Here is a 19,705-nt window from a genome sequence, read left to right on the forward strand (position 1 = left end):
GCAGAGTGTTCAGCTGAAAACTGCTGCTGGTTGGACCAGGCTGATCTGTGTAAGAGGTTGAGGTCCATGGTTAAACTGTACATGTGTAAATCCAGGTGATGAGAACGTGACACTAAAAACTCCAGCTGTGCCTAAACCTTGAAGGGGTAATGGGCCAAATTTAAATCCGGTATGACCTTCGATTTTTATTTATTTCGTTATTTTTTTATTTATTTTTTTTTCCAGCTTAGGCCCAGAAGTTTATCACCCCACCTCTTTACTTCCTAAGAATTCTGTACCAAGCTACCCGGCACCACCTGGTAGACTTATGCAACTAACTGGTGAACACAGGAGAACATTTAGTGTCTAATCCTAAAATAAAAACTACTTTCAGCTGCTCCCTTGTCACATGGAGTCACCACAGCAGGTAGCAACTGTTGTTTAGTTTGGCAGAGTTTACGCGGGATGCCCCTCCTGACCAAACGGCGATTTTTGTGTCTGGTGTCTGGAATGGAACCAGTGACCTTTTACTTGTTTACTTTTTAAAACCTTAAGGTTTTAGTTGCATCACTTAATATTTAGGAAGATATCCTTGATTTTTAGAGGGTTAGGTTTGTTCTTTTTTTTTTATTTTTTTTTTTTTATATACTTCCACTTGCCTCACTGAAAAGTATCTATTGGTTCAACCACTTTTTTGTGGCAAACATTTTCAGGAGTTGGTGAAAACAAAAATTAAGTCCAAAACAGAGCAAATATCGGCAAGACTTATAAATAAGCCAACTGAGGGCTATTCCTTTCATTTAACTTCTTAAAGAACTCTGACGAAGCTTCATGTTCTTATTTGGGTGCAGATAGCTTCACAGAGCTGCCTGGAGCAGCACAGTCGCTCGGGGCTAAACTGGCATTTTGTCAGAAATAACACGAAGCCAACATACAGCAGAGGAAAAACACATTACACAAAGACAGAACGGAGGTTAACTCCCTATCCTGCTGAGGGCATTTGAGATTTTCACTCTTACAACATAAATATGAGTGATGCAACACCCACAAGTTCCTCAAGATTCCCATTAATATTACCGGTAAGATGTCTGGTAACTTTAATGATGATGAATATCAAAGCAGGAAACTGTGGAACATGTGGACATAAAATCTTGATGTATGAAAATACTGTTGGGAACTTTGTGTTAATATATTTATTTAGTGTAATTAATATAGGTGAAATATCTTTAATAAATTAGGCTGGGGCATTAGCGAGCGTTGCTTATTAATGAATCTGCCAATAGTCGCTCTGTTTTTAATCATTTTTCTGTCTCCGACCAACTCCGTCAGGAAAGACTGGGCTTTTTAAAAGTGCTGAACACAGTTTGCCATCAGTAGCTGACACACCCGTCTACTTATCAGAACTTACTTCTCTAATAATAGCTGCCTTGCTCTGCTTGAGGCCGAAAAACCAAAAATAATGACCAAGGAGACTCTGAAATGCCGAGCATAGAGGACAGACAGCTGGGTAATAATTCTGTGTGGGTTATGCAACCACTTGCAAGGTCATTGAATCTGTTGTTTATATTAAAATATTGACTAAGAGAGCTTTAAGTCTTCTACAGATGGCGGATGGATTTTGCCATCCCTTTTTTCCCCTTTCCCTGGCTGTTCACAACTGCAGTCACTCGTAATTTTAGAGGAACACCATCAAAACACTGGCACCGGTCAGGGTTTGCATTTCACTCGGGATCAAAGTCCAAATAAACCATCAGAATTATTACGCTGCCCTCATAACGCGGAAAGCCTGCACTTAAATGCTAAAGCCATTGTATCATTTCCATCCAAAATAATTAAAGCGAGGAGCCAAAAGGATCAACTTGTCGCTGTCCAAACATTTGTGGAGCTCAGTGTGCAAAAACCAAAGGTGGAAAATGAAAGGAGAGCGCAGCCATTCTCTGATCTTCTAGAAGCAGCCAAGCAAATATAATACAGCAAACCTCAACAGTGACATATGCACAGCTGCAAACATCCTCCACACATTTGTTTCCAATCAGAATGAAAAAGAAAAACAGCCAAAAAAAACTGAGATTAAGATTGAGGACCTGCTGCACAGTGCACAGATGTTAATTTCAACCCAGATCCCAGCTGACCAGACCAGAGTTACTAGCTGATTCACACCAGAGACGCTGCCTGAGTAGCATTCAGATGATGTCGCACGCACACACACACACGCACGCACACAGAGGAGTAAAAGAGTCTATGCAAGGTTAATGTCCTCAACAGCATCTGAAGTCGATTTGAAGTCAGGAACTGAGATAGCTCAAGAGAGGATCAAAGCCAAAACAAGATCAAATCTTTTTTTTTTCTTTTTTTTTCACCTTGGTTCTCTTACCCAACCTCAAGGATACCGCTTCATGAGTGCATCTTCCCTGTTGGCAGAAGCAGACCTTACTGCATATACGAATCCAAGCATTTCAAAGTGTTTTGTTATCTTTTGATGGCTGAAAATTGAAAGCTTGCGCGGTTTGATTTGTGATACCGTGGTCTATTATTAAAGAGCCTGTCTACGTGGAGCGCAGCGCTGCATGTCAAAGTGGTGTAAAGGACGTCCTTCGCGGCGCCGACTAAAATGGGCGGCACCGCCTATGATTTGTCTTGAAAAATTTATCGAAGCGTCCGTAATGGATCCCGTAAATAATTTAGCGACTTCTCGTGTGTTACTAATTACATAACTGCTCAAAAATTGGTGTGGCGCCTGGGGAGATTCATCCTCCACAGCTTAAGTGGAAGGGGGCCGTTTCGAGTGATACGTCCCGACGTCTCAAAGTGCAGCAGGCGACAGATCTGAAAGCCAGCTTTGGATTTAAAAGGGGGGAAAAAAACACCATTTAAATAAAAATTAATGGCAGCTAATTGCAACATTAGACAAAAGAAAAGCTGAAGCAGCTGCGAGCCTCGGTTTTCTGATTACAAGCGATGGAATGAAGCAGAGGAAGGCCCAGATGAAGCCAGTCTGGTTAATGATCATGTGTAATGTGAAGAGCTGTGACCAACACCCACTATCATTTTAAGTAAATAACAAACTTCATATTTCCACTACTTTCCCATCTATTTCTAAATATTAAAGCTGGTAATATTCCATAGATACATTGTTGATTATAAACAAATCCATGAAAAGACCAAAACCAGATCTACTAAGACCTTATTTATCCTGGGTTTGAGTTAGGTGGGAGCTGATATAACAGCCATGACTGACACAAACTGTGCTTTTTTTAAGTTTGATTCACATTAAAAGGCTTAAAAAATACGTATGTTGCATGCATGTACTATTCACATTAAGAGAATGCAAACTAGAGACTACAGAAAACGTCTGAAAAGTGAAGCCATTCTCCCCGCTTGCTCTGGTTGTTAAAAGAAGCCCAGATGTATAGATGTCTATGGGGAAAATGTCTCTACTTCTCACTTAAACTCATCACAAAAGTGTTTACTGAGGTCAGAGGTCAAGGTCTCAGGTGCTAGTTTGAAGCCATACTCAATAAAATATGAGAGCTTTGTACAACACAGACCTCATTACAGTTGCAAAAGGAAGGAATCCATTGTGATTTATTATTGCAATTTATCACCATATGATCGTGCAATGACCCCCTCGATCATTACGTGCAGTTTCACTGATCAGGCTAGCAAGCTGAGCCATCAATGAAGCAAAACTGTGTATGCACAGTATAAGTACAGGGAGAAAAGTCAAAGTTACCAGACTCTTTAAAGAGGTTTTTACTGGATTTGACCGCTTATTAAATAGATCCCACTGAAAATTAAAGTGCTTAAAGCCATTAAAGAAGGCTTCATGCCCACATGACAACAAGTGGGCTGCAATGGGAAAGGTTTGGACCATGTTACTGCAAAGAGGCCCTGCTTTGCATTGTTATTTATATTTTTATAAATAAATGTTTATGTTAACCCCTAAAGCTAGTTCTTTTCCAGATTCTAACAGTACTTAGTTTGATTTTACAAAGATAGTTAAGTATGTTAACTTTTTTTAAATGAGTCAAGCCATCAGTGGAACCAAAAGTTTGGGCCTGTTTGTCTCTCTTCTGCTTGTTGGTTTTGGTCTTTTTTTATGGGATTTGGACTAAAGATCAGCCTAATCCATTAAACTACAACACTTCACTCAGCTTGCTACACTCATTACAAGTCTCAACCACAGAGTTATGAGTCATTTCAAATTATTCTGGTGAGGTTATCCTCATATTTTATTCTGTGACTGTTGTGGAGTTCACACCTGTACCTGTTAGCAAGCGTCTGCATGCTGGGGGCCTATCCTCCTGCCCATAATACTTGTAGTGTAGTCACATGGGGCCGGTATGCTGACACGTACTGATTGTAAGTATGTTTTGCATATATCTAAACTACATTTGGACACAGCCACAGGTGGGATATGTGAGTTATCATCAACAGAGAAGCAAACAGGTGCAGAAGCGCACGGGACAGTGGCCACAGGCAAAGGTTTGCTTGTGTATTTTTGTTTTTTACCCTCCGCTTCTCTAATTCTTTGTGGAGCGTCTCTGCTCTCGACTTTTCGAGGAGCAGGCTCTGCTCAAGCTGACGAATATGGGCATGTTCCAATTTCGTCTGAGTCTACGGGAAGAGACAAAGAGAGATACAAAGAAGAAAGAAAAGGGAGGCTGAAAGGAAAAAGAGACCCATACAGATCAAAGAAGGTGATCAAAACGGCTGACAGCTGATGATGAAAGGGCAGCTCTGCAGACGGCAGCAGGGTGCACAAGCTGAGGAGGAGATCTGAGGTTACGTTTCACTTTCACAGAAAGTGCAATTTGCAGTTAAGGACAACTTTGTGGTCACAGGTACATGACCAGAGAAGACAAGAGTTGCACCTGCAGATGGCTCACAGACACGTCAGTCTGAGCTGCTTAATGCATGACGTGCATTAAGCAGCGCAGACTGTGCAAACCATGAAAAAGCATTAAAACACATGGTTTGATTGCATTCATATACACTGTTTTATGTCTAATACAGTAAATAAACATGATCGGCATTAAGAGTCACATCTTATTCAAGGCTGAAATTTCATCCTATTGTTGTCAGCAAATCTTTTGAAAGAATGAAAGGCAAATATATTAAAAAACAAGTACTTTATCCAAAGAGTGGGGAAAAAAATACAACTTATCCCTGTGGGTTCCTCATCCTTTAACCAATCGGTACAATGGTATTCAGTTTCCTTTCCCCTGTTACAGGAGATAACGTCTTAATTGCACTTTGAGCATGTCTAAGTCTATTAATGGTGACTGGCAAATAAACATGGCTTCCACTCACTGTGGAAACAATATGGTATTTTCTAAATGTGACAACAAAGACCCGCATAATTTTTGAAATGTGATCTGCATTTTTTTTTAAGAGATAAAATTGTTTGGAATAAAACTTTCAGTCATGAAGTGAACAAATATGTTCACCTTTTTGAGCCTGTTATTGTTATTATTATTATCATCATCCAACTACATATTTTTATTCTTGAACTCTATTAAATCATTTTACACATAACTTTCCCTGATTTATCTTATTCTGCACCTTGTTTCAGCCTCTAAGTTTGTTTTCTGCCTGAATCAAGCTGTTTTAGCTTCTCCTTACTTTAAGCCAGCTGTCCTCTGATTGGCTGTGCCTCACAAACAAAAGGTTTGAACAGCAGGTGTGCTCAAAACAGCGGATATTAAGAATATCTGCTGTCTATGACACTATGCAGATACATGTGGAGGGAAAAAAGCTGTCTGAGCTTTGGATTCGTGTGGAGTTGTTACACACACTCTAATCAAGTATCAAAGAATTTGACTAAAAATAACTCCTGTTTTACACAAAGCTTGTGTCTCATGTTTTATATCAGTTTTAAAATATTGTCTTTCTGTGCTATCACCACTCATGAGACATCAGCTGAGGACATCCCGAACGCACACCCTGTTAAACTAGAAACCCAGTCCGATCTCTCTGTATTTATATAGCCGCCTATGTGGAATTCAGGAACTCTGCACATTATCACATCAAGGTTTCTTTTGTGCACCCAGACGCTTTTTTCTTCCCTTTCCTCTTCCTTTCTGTCCCGATGTCCAGGATGTGCGTTACGCTGACAGAGCTTTCAGGGTTGCAAAGCATGAAAACAGAATCTCCTGTGACTAACACGGACCTGTGATATTACGGTGATTCACATTGTGAGGCACATAGGCTTTTTTCATTCAGCTATTAATTCTGATAAATACCTCCAGGTCTCCTTTGGTGATGGATTCCTCTTCTACTCTGAACTGCAGGTCCTCCACTTTCCTGTAAAAGCGTTATGGGAAATAAAGAAGGGGCGATTAGCTGAGCAGTATTCAAGTCTCACACAGTGTCCAGGGAGCGACCGGCACTGCAGACAATCACAGCAGTTTGCAGAAGTCACAATTTTTGTCATATTGGTTGAGACGCACCAGACAGATTCATCTCCCAGGAAAAGTTCAAACATTCTAAGCAATTTGTTTTTATTTTTAATTAAAAGGAAGCTAAGATTAGCCTGCATTTACCTGCTTTTTGTCCTCTGTACACGTCACATGCATGTATGCATAATATCTGACTTTAGGAGCAGAAACTGTTTCTGCTTGGTAACCTCGGGAAGCTAAGTCATTTCCTGAGCTTTGAGATATGGATCAAAACCCTAAACTTTGTGTCTCCGTGACAACGAGGAGTCCCACTTGGGGCTGATGAGGGCGACTAATTCACGAGTACGATAAAAACACATCAGGAAGCTTTGGGACAGTGTCGCCTCTATCCAAAGGAATCAAGAATAGATATTTTGATCACCAAAAAGTGAATTTGAAAACTAAAACTAAATGCGAAAGAAATATTTTACTAGGCGTGTGGAGCTTTCTCCATATTGGACACTAAACTCAGTGTTGGAATTTCATAATCCACTTCCACTTAAGGTTTTTTTAACATGCTGTTTGGAGGGAGAGTGTGCAGGGAGAGGGTTTTGTGGCCAGGATATCTACTCCTGCTTCTAGGCTTAATGCTAAGCTAAGCAACTCAATCATCTCACAATATTTATAAAAATGAAAGCAAATCCCAGATTATTAGCTAAAAGAGCATCATGTGAGATCACTCTATAACACTTACCAATAATTAAGATTTCAACTATGTGGCAACACTGTTGTGTGAAAGTGAGCCCATGATGTCGTGGCAGATGGCCCCGCCCCTCCCTGAGCCTGGTTCTGCTGGAGGTTTCTTCCTGTTAAAAGGGAGTTTTTCCTTCCCACTGTCGCCAAAGTGCTTGCTCATAGGGGGTCATATGATTGCTGGGTTTTTCTCTGTATGTATTATTGTAGCGTCGACCTTACAATATAAAGCGCCTTGGGGCGACTGTTGTTGTGATATGGCGCTATATAAATAAAACTGAATTGAATGATGTGTGAGCGATTACCTTTTTTCTTCTTCGAGCTGATTGGCCAGTTCCAGCTTATCCTTCTGCGTGCTGGCCAGCATGGCTTTGACTTGCTGGAGACCATTCTCGTTCTCTGTCACATACTGCAAACAGGAGACACAAATTAAATTTTTTCACACCCACAAAGGTTTTTCCTTCTGTTCTGCTCCTTGTACCCCTCAGTCAGCCCTAAACCTCAGTGTGCCGTGATGAAGGCCTAAAATCCTAGAATGCATCTGGATACGAAAGCTGTGAGAACAGAGGAAGAAATATTTGTCTCTGCAAATAAGTGTTTATCAACTGATTAAAAGCATTTATGTGATTGTTAGTGTTCAGTTATTTAAAATTACTAACTGCAGGAGTTTGTGTATCTTGTCACGCTGCGCTAGGCTGTGAATTTAATTAAAGCTAGCCTTAAATATAATGACCACTAAACTGGCTCAGGTAACATCTGCGATCACACGTCGAACATGAACCTGAACATTTACCGTTACTATTACATTTGCCAGTGTCCTGTATTCGGGCCTCTCTTTTCTAAGACATGACGTTGTGCCTGACCAAGTAAGTGTCGAGCTGTGTTTTCCCTACTTCCTCGTACCTGCATGTGCTGAGCCTTGAGGGCGCTCAGCTCTTTCTCCACCTCGCAGATGTGGCTCGTGGCCTTGGCCATCTCCGCCCGCTCCAAGTCCCTCTCGGCCAACAGCTGCTCGATGTGCTGCTGCTTCTCCTTCAGGGCTTCCTGCAGCGCGGTGGTGCCCGAGATCTTCCGTGCGTAGCGCGATGATGTCTCCGTCAGCTTTAAAGGCGGGGAGGAGGGGGACAAAGGAGATAAGACTTTAAGAAGAGGATGAAAGTGTGAACAGAAAGGAAATGCAGATTGGGCTTGATGCATTCAGAAACATCGTTTATCCTGTTAGCCGCACAGGTCCCTCTCAGATCCAACAGAATCCAACATCTCGATGCTTCTGACATCAGACTTTCATCGTTTTCATCGTCTGCTTTGTGATCACAGGAAATCAGCTGTCTGTGACATGACAGGTCTCTGCTTTTTCATAATAAGTCATATTAAAAAAAAAAAAAGCAAACTTTAAACTTATTTTCTAAATTGTTAGCTACATACGGCTTTAAAAAATATACATGTTCTTCTTCTCTGAGGAAATATCTGGCTGGTTGGGAATATCTGCAGCAGGGAGACCAAAAACAACCATTTAATCACAGTGAATGCTGCAGTATTCTCTTTGGCCACTAGAGGATGCTCTTTGACAGGATTTCTACCAGCCCTCTATACCTCGTCTCATTTCAGCAGCATTTATGGAACTTTCTTTAATAACAAGCTAGATTGAAGCATTCTGCACATAAAACATTACATCTGCACTTTTATGTGTAGATATTTCATATAAAATGTGTCAGTCATGCTCAATTGAATGTCATATGCCTGTGTATTTGACAACCTGTAAGGTAACAAATTCATGCTTTTATGATGGCAACACTATTATGTAGCACATAGACTCACAGTAAGCTTCATACGTTCACAGTGAATCAGAGATCCTTGTGCAAATTTGTGCCCATAATTCACTATCCAAATTAAAAACGGCGCCTGCTTTCTAACCACTTAAGAAAATTAAAACTGTGCAGGACGAAGCATCTTCAGGAAAGACAATTTTGTGCTGTGCCATCAGACTGATAATTCACAAAGGTTGCATTGAGTGCTGCCAACAATTAAGGAAAGTAAAGGGTAGTGTTCTCCATCAGGACCTGGCCCGTACCCAGATGCTAAAATCGATGCGAGATACCCTGATGTCCCATTATTTCAGTCAGTTGCCAGCTGTTGGTGAGGATATTAGTCTTAAAGACGCAGTGCAAGAAACAAGATGTCTGACTTCACTTCATCATCCTCCTGTTTGAATCTGCGGCCACGATATTTCATTAGATTTAAAGACTTTCAGACATTGTAATGTACAGAATTATGAGCAACTAATAAACAGATGTTCCTAATCTTAATAATCATTCCTGTGAATTATTGGGGGGGGGGGGGGGGTTGCAGTTAGGTCAAGCAGGTTTTTGGACGATAACAAAATTCAAAATATGGGGATGTTTTTAATATTTGGATAAAAATATTTTGCAGCTGAGAAGTGAGATGCTTTGCCAAGCCTAACAGGGATATGGGTTTTATATGCATATACATATGAACCCTGTGGTCATGTTTACTTACTGACTTTTAAAGGGATCATTTTAGGGAATATTCTCATTTGCTTGCCTGCTAACACTTAGATGAGAAGAATTCTGCCTCTCTCATGTCTGTATGGTAAAGATTACTCCATAGATAGTAGTCAGTTAGCTTAGCTCAGCTCAGGAGCATGTAATTAGCCTGGCTCTGTCCAAAGGTAACAAAAAATGTGCCCACCTCCTCTAAACTCACTTACAAGTTTTGTTTTGCTTAAAGTGGACCTGCAATGGAAACTTGTGGTTTGTATAAGCTACTGTGCAATAGTTAAGGTTATTTCATTTTGTTGCCTCAATGAGGACAGTTATTTGAGTCAGCAGTGCAAGCTGAATTATAGCCAAAAATCGACAAATGGGATCATTCACTGAAGCATGCATTGATTAGGGTAAGTATCAATACAGCAGCCCCCGACTGGCATTTTAGCGATACACTTTCTCTCATCTATCTATCAATCAATCTAGAGATTTACATAACTATATCCATATATACTGTTACAATATATCCAAACTGTTAAACATATGTGAATTAAACATGTTTCAAACAGCATGAGTATATAAATATAAATCCTCAACATAAGGTTTTCACCATTTTTTCTACTCTTGGCTCTGGCTGATGTCAGCTGACAGGGATTTCCTTATATGGTCATTTCAGGAAGCGACAGCCCCACACACATGCAAAATATGATAATTTTTCTGCTCTGCAAGTTTTTAAATCTGAACTTTCACCTTAAGCCACTTGTGTCTCAAAAGAAACATGAAGCTGAACATCAGCCGATTAGGTCCACTTTAAGCTATAAAGACGACAAGACATCAGGACTGGCTGAGACCTCAAAGGAAGCTTAGAGACATGAGAGTGGTGTCGACCTTCTTATCTAACTGCGAGAAAGAAAATAAGTGCATTTCCCGCCCTCAAATCCACCCACTCTAAGGGCGGATTTGAGGCGCGCTGCAGTCGTCTTACCAGTCCAGCACGGCTCGGACGTCCACCTACAGAGGAGGCCACCGAGCTGACTGAACTGATGGAGGAACTGCTGGGGCTGTGGGCCAGAGAGGAAACTCCCATTGCCACCCGCTTGCTCTTCTTAGCCTTCGCCGGGCTGGTGGAGGGGAAGCCGATGCGGATCACTTTGTGGACTGGAGCAAACAAGCCAAACTTAGGGAGACACTGAAAGTATCTGCAGGAAGAGAAGAAGGGGGAGATGCAAGAGGACGAGGATATTATTTAGAAGTCACAGAGCAGCTTTACAGTCATGTATCTGCAATAGGTTTTCAGTTTTCTCAATGTAGAGAAGGGAATTTTTGATAAATAGTAACAATATTTGAATATATTTTAATATTTGATACATTGGAAATTTGTCTTATAGCTCCTGCAACATCATTTAATTGGTTTGTGAATAAAAACAGAAATAAAATAATAAACTAAAGAGTCGGGAGGCCAGCTACATCATACAGTACATCGTAACAACCTCCCAGCGTGAAAAATGAAGACGCATGAGTAGGGATGGGTACCGGTATCCGGTGCCATGATGGCACCGGTTCTGACATAAATGATAGTAACCAAACCGAAAAGCAGTGCACATTTCGGTGCTTTATTTCGGTGCTTTTTTTTCCTGTCATACACTTTGAATTCTAGCCAATCATTTTACGTTTGCGAGGATAGTAGGCGGGTCCAGGTACGTACGTTCTTTTAGAGCAGAGCTACAGATTAAAAATGCCCAAGACGAGGCGGTCAAAAGTCTGGCTGTACTTCATAGCAAAATATGCAAACTCAGCAGCCTGCAACAAGTGCTTTAAAACAAACAACAGAATTAGAATGAAAACAACGGAATTAGAATGTATAGAACAGAGTTTGAATGAAAGCAACAGAATTCTGAAACAAACAATATAATTTGAATAAAAAGAGTAGAATTAGAATGAAAACAACAGCATTTGAATGAAAACAACGAAATTAGAATGAACAGACCAGAATTTGAATCAAAACAATGAAATTAGAATGAAAACAACAGAATTTGAATGAAAACAACGGAATTTCAATGAAAAAACGGAATTAGAATGAACAGACCAGAATTTGAATCAAAACAATGAAATTAGAATGAAAACAACAGCATTTGAATGAAAACAACGGAATTTCAATGAAAAAACGGAATTAGAATGAACAGACCAGAATTTGAATCAAAACAATGGAATTAGAATGAAAACAACAGCATTTGAATGAAAACAATGGAATTTGAATGAAAACAACGGAATTAGAATGTACAGAACAGAGTTTGAATGAAAGTAACAGAATTCTAAAACAAACAATAGAATTTGAAGAAAAAGAGTAGAATTAGAATGAAAACAAAAGCATTTGAATGAAAACAACGGAATTTCAATGAAAAGAACGGAATTAGAATGAAATGAATAGAATTTGAATGAAAACAACGGAATTACAATGAACAGAACAAAATTTGAATAAAAACAATGAAATTTGAATGAAAACGACAGAATTTGAATGAAAACAATGGAAGTTTAAGGTGATACTGTGCAAAGGAGGTAACACCTTAATCCGATGAAACACCTGGCGACGCATAGCGTTTTTTTTAAAAGCCGTATTTGATAGCTTGCTGCGAGACCTCACACCGAGCGCATCTACTGTGGGTGGGTTGCCTGTTATCGGACTCGGAGTTAGCAACATCCCCCAAAAACACGAAGAGGAGAGTCCTGGCCCCTAGCCCTGGCAGTGTAGCAGAAATGATGACGGATGATGATGGCAGCAGCAGCCATTCTTCATCTGCGTGAGTAGCCTAATGTTGTCCGTGTGTAATTTACATTGAGTAGGCTAACCACGTTATTACATTAATGCATGTAAGGTGAACTAGCAAACATCATCATAGTTACATGCGGCTGTCTTCTTGTTTGATGGCAGATACTCCCTTCACCCTGGCCAAAAAGGCTAAAATGACCAAAGAAAAAGTGGAAAACAGTTAAACATGAGAGGTTTTTGGACAAAGTTTGTGTTTTTTCCATTGTTTAAGCACTGCTTCCAGCCAAGAGTGATACCATATATGCCCTCTAGCTGCAGAAAAGGCTAACATTGTTATCTTTTTACAAAAATACAGCTGAACATGAGAGGTTTTTGGACCAATTTTGTGTTCTCCATTCTTTAAGCACCGGTTTGAGCACCGGTTTGAGCACCGTTTAAGCACCGGCACCGTTTCAAAAGTACCGGTTTAGCACCGGTATCGGATAAAACCTAAACGATACCCATCCCTACGCATGAGTGACAAACACTGCAGTTCCTGAAGCGGCCACTTGAGGCTCAATCCTAAAGTGACTCATGTTAACATGGCCTCCCGTGTTTTAAGGCCCGCATCTATAGCATAAATAAATACACTTATAGCCAGGTACCAGAAGCAGTTTTGTTCTCTATAGCTAATTCCCCTACATGACAAGTACTGTGGTGTGAAAAACTGTTTGCCCCCTTCCTGATTTCCTAGTGGCTTGCATATTTGTCACGCTTACATGTTTCAGATTATCAGATCATCATAATTTTAATATTACACAAAGAGGGATTTTTTTTTATATAATTACCCCTTTACATTTCTTTAGTATGTAAAGTTTAAGAAAAAACATTTGAAGTGGCGCCAGCTAGCTACGAGCTAGGCCTCCGCTAACTTTAGTCAATCTAAAATATGTTTATGTTATTTTTATGAGATTATCTGTTTGAATTATATAATATGACCTGCTTTAGGATTAATTGTACTGAAAGATAACAAATGGGTCTGGTTATTTAAATCCTAGTATTTTGTCTCTGTTACTGTTTTACGCTAACTAGCTGGTATCTGCAGTTTGCTAACAAAACTAGCTAGAATTTGAGCTAAGCTAATAACTTCTTTTAGATTCAAAAAGCCGACATGGTGACAGCTGCAAAGTATCTGTTGGATTTCTTTGTCATATATAGAGGACAGTGAGTATATTTTCATTTACCTGCTCATTAACTAACAAGGAAAAGAACATTAAGTTACAGGAATGCAAAGACTTTTCTAACCTTTCTTTAAGTATCTCTAGCTAAGAATTTATAAGGCTTTGGGTTTTTTGTTCTTTCAGATGGAGAACTGCGCTGCCCTGTGTCGTTCCCTTGAGTGGAGCTGGTCTTCCTGGGTTTGAACTTCCACGCCTGCTGTAACTACGTTATTCTCTGCCAGTTCATTGCATCCACAATGGTGGTAACTTGTCTGCCTGAAGCCTTTTACCTCGTCTTTGAAAAGTCATCCCTTGAAAAGTGTATCCCTGAGGAGTCAGGAGCTCACAACCAGGCTCCCAGTGGATTCAGGTACCACCCTGCCACTCACGCGCCCTCACGCGCCCGCCCACAGGTACCCTGTCCCAATCTCTTTTCTCCTGCATTCTCAAGTCAGACCTTACCTGTAAAAAAAACCTCACCTGTAAGCTCTCCCTCTCTACAGACACCACCCAGATTCATTTCCTCACAGTCTGTCACTGCTCAACACTCACTCGCAAACAAAAATTTATAGACTTTATAGACTTATAGACTTTATATTGGTCACAGTCTGATCTTTGGGTCCAAAAATTATAAAATTATGACAGATGACAGATTTAAGAAACAAGACAAACACGCCTTTGTTGTGTTTTTATTTCATGCTGTAGTGTTATTTTTCCCTCTAACTACAGTTTAATGGAACACGTGGTTCTGGTTTTATCGCCTCACTGTCCATCTATATTTGATATTGGGTATAATGATATAAGTATTATTGTATAATATTTATAACTCAACAAACTAATAACCTATCCAGAAAAATCTAGCATAGATTGCTACTGGATCCTGAGTATCATTAAAAAATGTTAGTTTTACATTCTTGTTGCTTGGCTCTAAAATTCCACCAGCACTTCAAAATGCCTGGAACTACATTTCAAATGTTTTAAGACATTTCCCATGATTGAAAGGGGGATGATGTGTGCTATGCGGGCTAAGCAAGAGTCTGAAGGAGTAAATATGAGGATAAAAAACAGTCCAGAGCAGCTCTGAGCGAGAAGGTCGAACTGTTTCATTGAAAAACAGATGAGAGCACAAACGGCCGAGCGGACAGATCAACATCCCTCCCCTTGATTTCCTTTTAGGGTAAGAAGAGAGCAGGAATTTGGGGATCTTGAGGCATGCATAGTGTTTGTATATACCTTGTACCAGCTACTGCACCATCATTCTTCCCCAGAGGCTCATCCAGCTCGACCCCACACCATTCGCCCTTAGCGAAGTCTGTCTCCCCCATATAGCGTATGACACCCATCTTCGAGCCCCCAACCTGACAACAACAACAAAGGGAAGAAATCAGTTACACTTAAATACAAACAATTCAATACAAAGTGTCAAATTGTTGAGTTTTACACTGTCTTTAACATCATAATCAAATCTGACTCTATGTAATTTCACACATCAGTTCCCATAATCCCTTTTGCCTCTGTAAGATAGAGACCGTTGCTACTGATGCGCTCTTCTTTCTATTAACTTATTTAAGATGCAGTTGAGTCAGGAAATATATGGATCCTTTACTTTTTTCAGACTTTATTGTAATGGAGCTTTCATTTTAAATTCTAATATGTGGCGTGAGTAACCGGTTCTACAATTTACAGACTTCCCCTAAACGCAGCACATGCAGACTGTCGTTAAGTTACACTTATGGAAAGAGGACACCTAGAAGAAGAGAAGAAGAGTCACAGTAAGCAGAGATCCTGGATTAACAAAGGAAGTTAAAAACAATCATTGAGATACCCATTATCTCTGACTGGGGGTTTAGGTTTAGGTCAATAAATGAGTCATTTATGAAACAATGTGTAAAGTTGTCTTTTAAAAGCGGATCATCAACTGTTGTTTGGGAACACTTTGGATTTACAGCATGTGCAACAGTCCAACACAACTATTTTACTCCACTGCCTGAAAACACACCATAAACTGCAGGACAACAAATGCATCGAGGAAAAGAAAAACGATGCACTAGTTGCTAACGTGAATTTTACAAAGTCGCCTCAGAAGTCTGCAAAGATCCACTGAACACGTTCATGCAATCATTAAGACATTGCTTATCGTTAAGTGTCCAGTAAACACGGTAACGAAGGCTTCAGGAAAAGCGTCAACTTAACGAACAAAAAACATGTTATCGCATCAAACAAGCATCTAAAACAGCGAAAACCCCGCGCCAGTGGAGGGACACACAGCTGTTGAGTATTTTGCTACAAGTTTCATTCACAGTTTCATTCACAGCCATCGATGGTACAATGAACAGAGCGAAAGAGAATATTTATATTTGTTTTACACGTGAAGATGAAAGCAGTGCCCTGTTTCTTGAATTTTGTGCTCAGGTTTAACTTTAAAAGTTTCTGAACAGACTGGTCGAGGTGTACTTTTTTCTCTCAAATATCTCTTTTCTAATGATGGCCTTGAACTCCAGTGCTGGTCAGGCTCCACATCACAAACACAGGATGCTCTTCTAATGAGAAATGTCAGCAGTTATGACCATGACGGTGTAATTTTAGCATTTTCTGTTCAAGATGTTCCTTCTTGCGGTCGAGACGGTAAATGTGTGGGTGTTGGCATAAGCAGGGTCTCTTTTTCTGTAACGTAGAGGTGCACACAATAACATTAAGCTCCCTGTGTCATGGTCCTGGGCCATGTTGGCCCAGTGTTCTTAGTTTTCTTGTATGTTTGTATTTTGTTCCCTATTTAGGCCATGTTCCCTGAGTTGCCCTGTTGTGTTGTTCCCTAAGTGTTTTCCCTTCGTGGCTTTTACCCCCTGTGTGCCCCTCTGTGTATCTGTGAGCCCTCGTCTCTCCTTATGTTTTATTCCATGTTTCCCCTGCCCGTTATGTCTGTTTTCCCCGTGCTCTCTCTCCTCCTGTCTGAACCTCTGTACTTCCTGTTTGACTCTGCCCGTCTCCCGTCAGTGTTCAGTTCACCCCGCCCTGTCTCGTTATGGTTATCTGTGTCAGCTGTGTTCCCCGTGTGTTCCCACTTTCCTCGTTAACCCTCTGTGTATTTCTGTCTGCGTCTCCCTCTGTTCGGCGTCGCGTTCTCCCTCATTGTTGTGTGGATTCCCTGTGTCTCCCTACGAGTGTTAGTTTATTGATTCCCAGTTTAGTTGAGTTCTGTATTTCCTATGTTCTGCCTGTCAGCAATAAAGCTGCTTTTGAGTTCATCCCCGTGTTTGTGAATCTTGCGATTGGGTCCTCCTCCCGCCTGCCACACAGCCGAACCATGACACCCTGTCAAACTGTCTTACCTGGACACTTGAATATAGAGAAGTGGTACGCTTTTGGGGGACATGTATATTCTAATAAGCGAAAATGTCTGCTGTAGAAACAAAGGCATAGAATTTTTACTCTCCTGTCATTATAAATATATTAAAAAAGTTCAAAGACAACACTCAACACTAAAATCCTCCAGGAATCCAGTTTGTAATTATAGAAGTCAAAACAGAAACGTTTCCGTTCTGCTTCCATCAGCACCTAACCTTGTTATTTATTCACTTTCAATCGTTCGGCTAATCAGCTGTTTGAACTTACTCCAGAAATGAGATATTTGACTAGGCTAACTCAATACATGTAAACTCTGCTTCACTCACTTCTCTCAATTCTGTATTTTCCAGTCAGAAAAAAGTAGGTTTCCTGTGAGGAAGATGATCTAAACTGATGGCTGAGGACTGTCCTTCACACATGGTGACCACATTTATGACAAAAACCATCACAGATGTGCACAGATACTCAGCATTTAAGAGGAGAGCCTTTAAAGAGAAAGCACACTACAGTCAGAGATGACAAAAGCAACATGGTTACATTTTATTCATCTCCTTTGTGTTAATTTAATTTATCTGAATCTCCATCTGTATCTATTTACCTATTGTTCGATTACAATACTCCCATTCCCAGTGCACTGAACAGGTGGAAAAATGCTTAGAGCAACAGATGCTTCTGTATTTATCTACAATTTAAGAATCGTAATTGTTGTTTTGGAGTCCGTCAGAGTCTCTTATAAAATATTTTTACACATGGCTGGATTCAGCATGAAACAGAAGACAAGGACAGACTAAAATAAAGCGTGGTGAGTCACTCCTCTATTGTCAAATTAATATTCCACTCCTGAGCTGACTCTGTCCTTCTCTTAAACCACTGAGGCCAAAGTGGAAGCTGTGCCAAGAAAGACTGTGGTGTCACAAGTTATTAAACCGAGATGGTTTGCTGTCTGCTGGGGTGCGTGATGTCTCAGTGACTCTGTGTTAAAATGCCAGCAGGGCCAAAGCAGCCAGTCAGCATAAGCCCCAATCTTGGCTCCTCTTATTTTCAAAGTCATCTGAAAGCTTCACTCCAAGGTATTCAAGATAAAACTGTTCTACACGACTAAATCCCAACATCAACGAGGAACTAGTCTTACTTTTTTTATGCCACATCATGATGTGACACGAAAAGAATCCATTTACCCCAAACCTCAAGCAGCCGCAGGAACAACTTGTTAAAACATAATAAATGGTACAATAAACGTATACTTGACCGCAGCAGGTTTATAGAACTTCGGGAGCAGAAATTAGCATCAGGGTTAGCAAAGGCTAAAATTATCCCAAGATTCATTAATGAGCTGAAAATATGTGGCAATTTAAGAAAAAGTTCATTTTTAATTTGGTGGCAGCAACATGCTTTAAGTTGGGACTGCAGCAACAAAAGAGTGGAAAAGTAAACTAATTGGCAATTGGCAGCAGGTGAGTAACATGACTGAGTATAAAAAGAGCATCTTAGAGAGGCAGAGTTTCACCAGTTTTAGAAAGAAACTGCAACAATTAAACAAATATTTTTCATCAGTGATTCAGAGAATCTAGAGAAATCCCTGAGTGCAAGCGACAAAGCTGCGCATCTGTACTGAATGTCTGTAATCTTTAGGCCCTGCAGGCAGCACTACGTTAAAACCAGGAGTGATTATGTCATGGAAGTCAGTGCATGGACTCTGGAATGCTTCCAGAATTCACTGGCTGTCACTGGCTGTCTATCATGCCATATGTGACCATGACCATTATGCAGCTATACTTAAAAGTTATACTTTTACTCAAAAGTTGCAGGGAAAACACTACCTAGGCTGCTCTTGTTCTCACCTTTGAGTCCTGGTGAGTCAATACACTGTATATAGTTCTGTGTCACTACTTTTGCATACTGCAGCCAACACCTTGTAGCCATATAGTCACACTTTGACTCAGGTAATCTGTCATCAGTGACAGTAACTCTAATTTTGCAAATTTCCTTGAAATATCAAGATATAGTTTCGAGGCTGTATCACCCACCCTTAGCTGCCAATTTGCAGCAACAATAACAACCTGGCACCTGCACATTCTGATTAGCATACATATATTCACACCTAGAGCGCACCTGCAGACCTTTTCAACATCAAAGTAAATCAGAGAGTGTAAAAGTGCACTGTGTCAGATTTGCTAGTTTTAAGTATCAGGGCTCGCAAAATCGCTAGCCCGACGTCCCGGCCTTACATCTAGATCATCATACAAGCTGGTTACTGGATGATTTCTATCCTGTAGCAGGGTCTCAAGGCCATGCAAGAACAGCAGTTTTTGTAAAAACATGTAAAAACATAAATTTTATATCATAAAAAAAACCTTTTTAGATATTGCACCTTTTATCTCTACTTTCTCTGGATACAAGCTTGCAGAGAGGATTATAAGTGCTTTACTTTATAGAGCCCCTCTCATCTACGTCTGCTGGCTCCAGGATTTAAAGTCCTAATTTTAGATTATTCATTTCATGGCTAATGCACTACTTATTAACCTATCATTAGCCTGCACACACTGTATCAAGCTGTAGTCTGCAACTGTCTGCTAGTGGACAACCTCGAAACTATATCTTGATGAGTCTTAACAACCATTAGAGAAGTTTCTAGGTTTTTCCAAGGTAGCTATGACAGAAACCGCTCAGTTCAGAAAACAGCTTTAAAAGTTACGCCTAGTAGACTTTAAAGAGATAAAGAGTCAAGAGTGAATGCGTATACACCGATGGACTCCACTAAAATCTCAAAACCATAGT

General features: G+C 40.3%; 1 protein-coding gene across 3 annotated transcripts in view; it reads right to left on the minus strand.

Annotated features, from left to right (window-relative positions):
* The window catches only part of clip2 (CAP-GLY domain containing linker protein 2), a 50,941-nt gene that overhangs the window by 14,256 nt on the left and 16,980 nt on the right, over window positions 1–19,705 (minus strand). The window contains exons 4-9 of one of the 3 annotated variants that reach the window (XM_012919147.5): window positions 14,816–14,940; window positions 10,602–10,815; window positions 8,016–8,213; window positions 7,418–7,521; window positions 6,225–6,285; window positions 4,492–4,596 (exon numbers count right to left, since the gene is read on the minus strand). In XM_012919147.5, the coding sequence (XP_012774601.3) occupies window positions 4,492–4,596; window positions 6,225–6,285; window positions 7,418–7,521; window positions 8,016–8,213; window positions 10,602–10,815; window positions 14,816–14,940 (807 nt within the window). Of the gene's footprint in view, window positions 1–2,339; window positions 2,391–4,491; window positions 4,597–6,224; window positions 6,286–7,417; window positions 7,522–8,015; window positions 8,214–10,601; window positions 10,816–14,815; window positions 14,941–19,705 lie in introns of all 3 variants that reach the window. The other 2 variants (XM_014413626.4, XM_024804091.2) reach the window with 2 other exon arrangements.

Source organism: Maylandia zebra, linkage group LG10 (genome assembly GCF_041146795.1).
Source record: "Maylandia zebra isolate NMK-2024a linkage group LG10, Mzebra_GT3a, whole genome shotgun sequence".
NCBI lineage: Eukaryota > Metazoa > Chordata > Actinopteri > Cichliformes > Cichlidae > Maylandia > Maylandia zebra.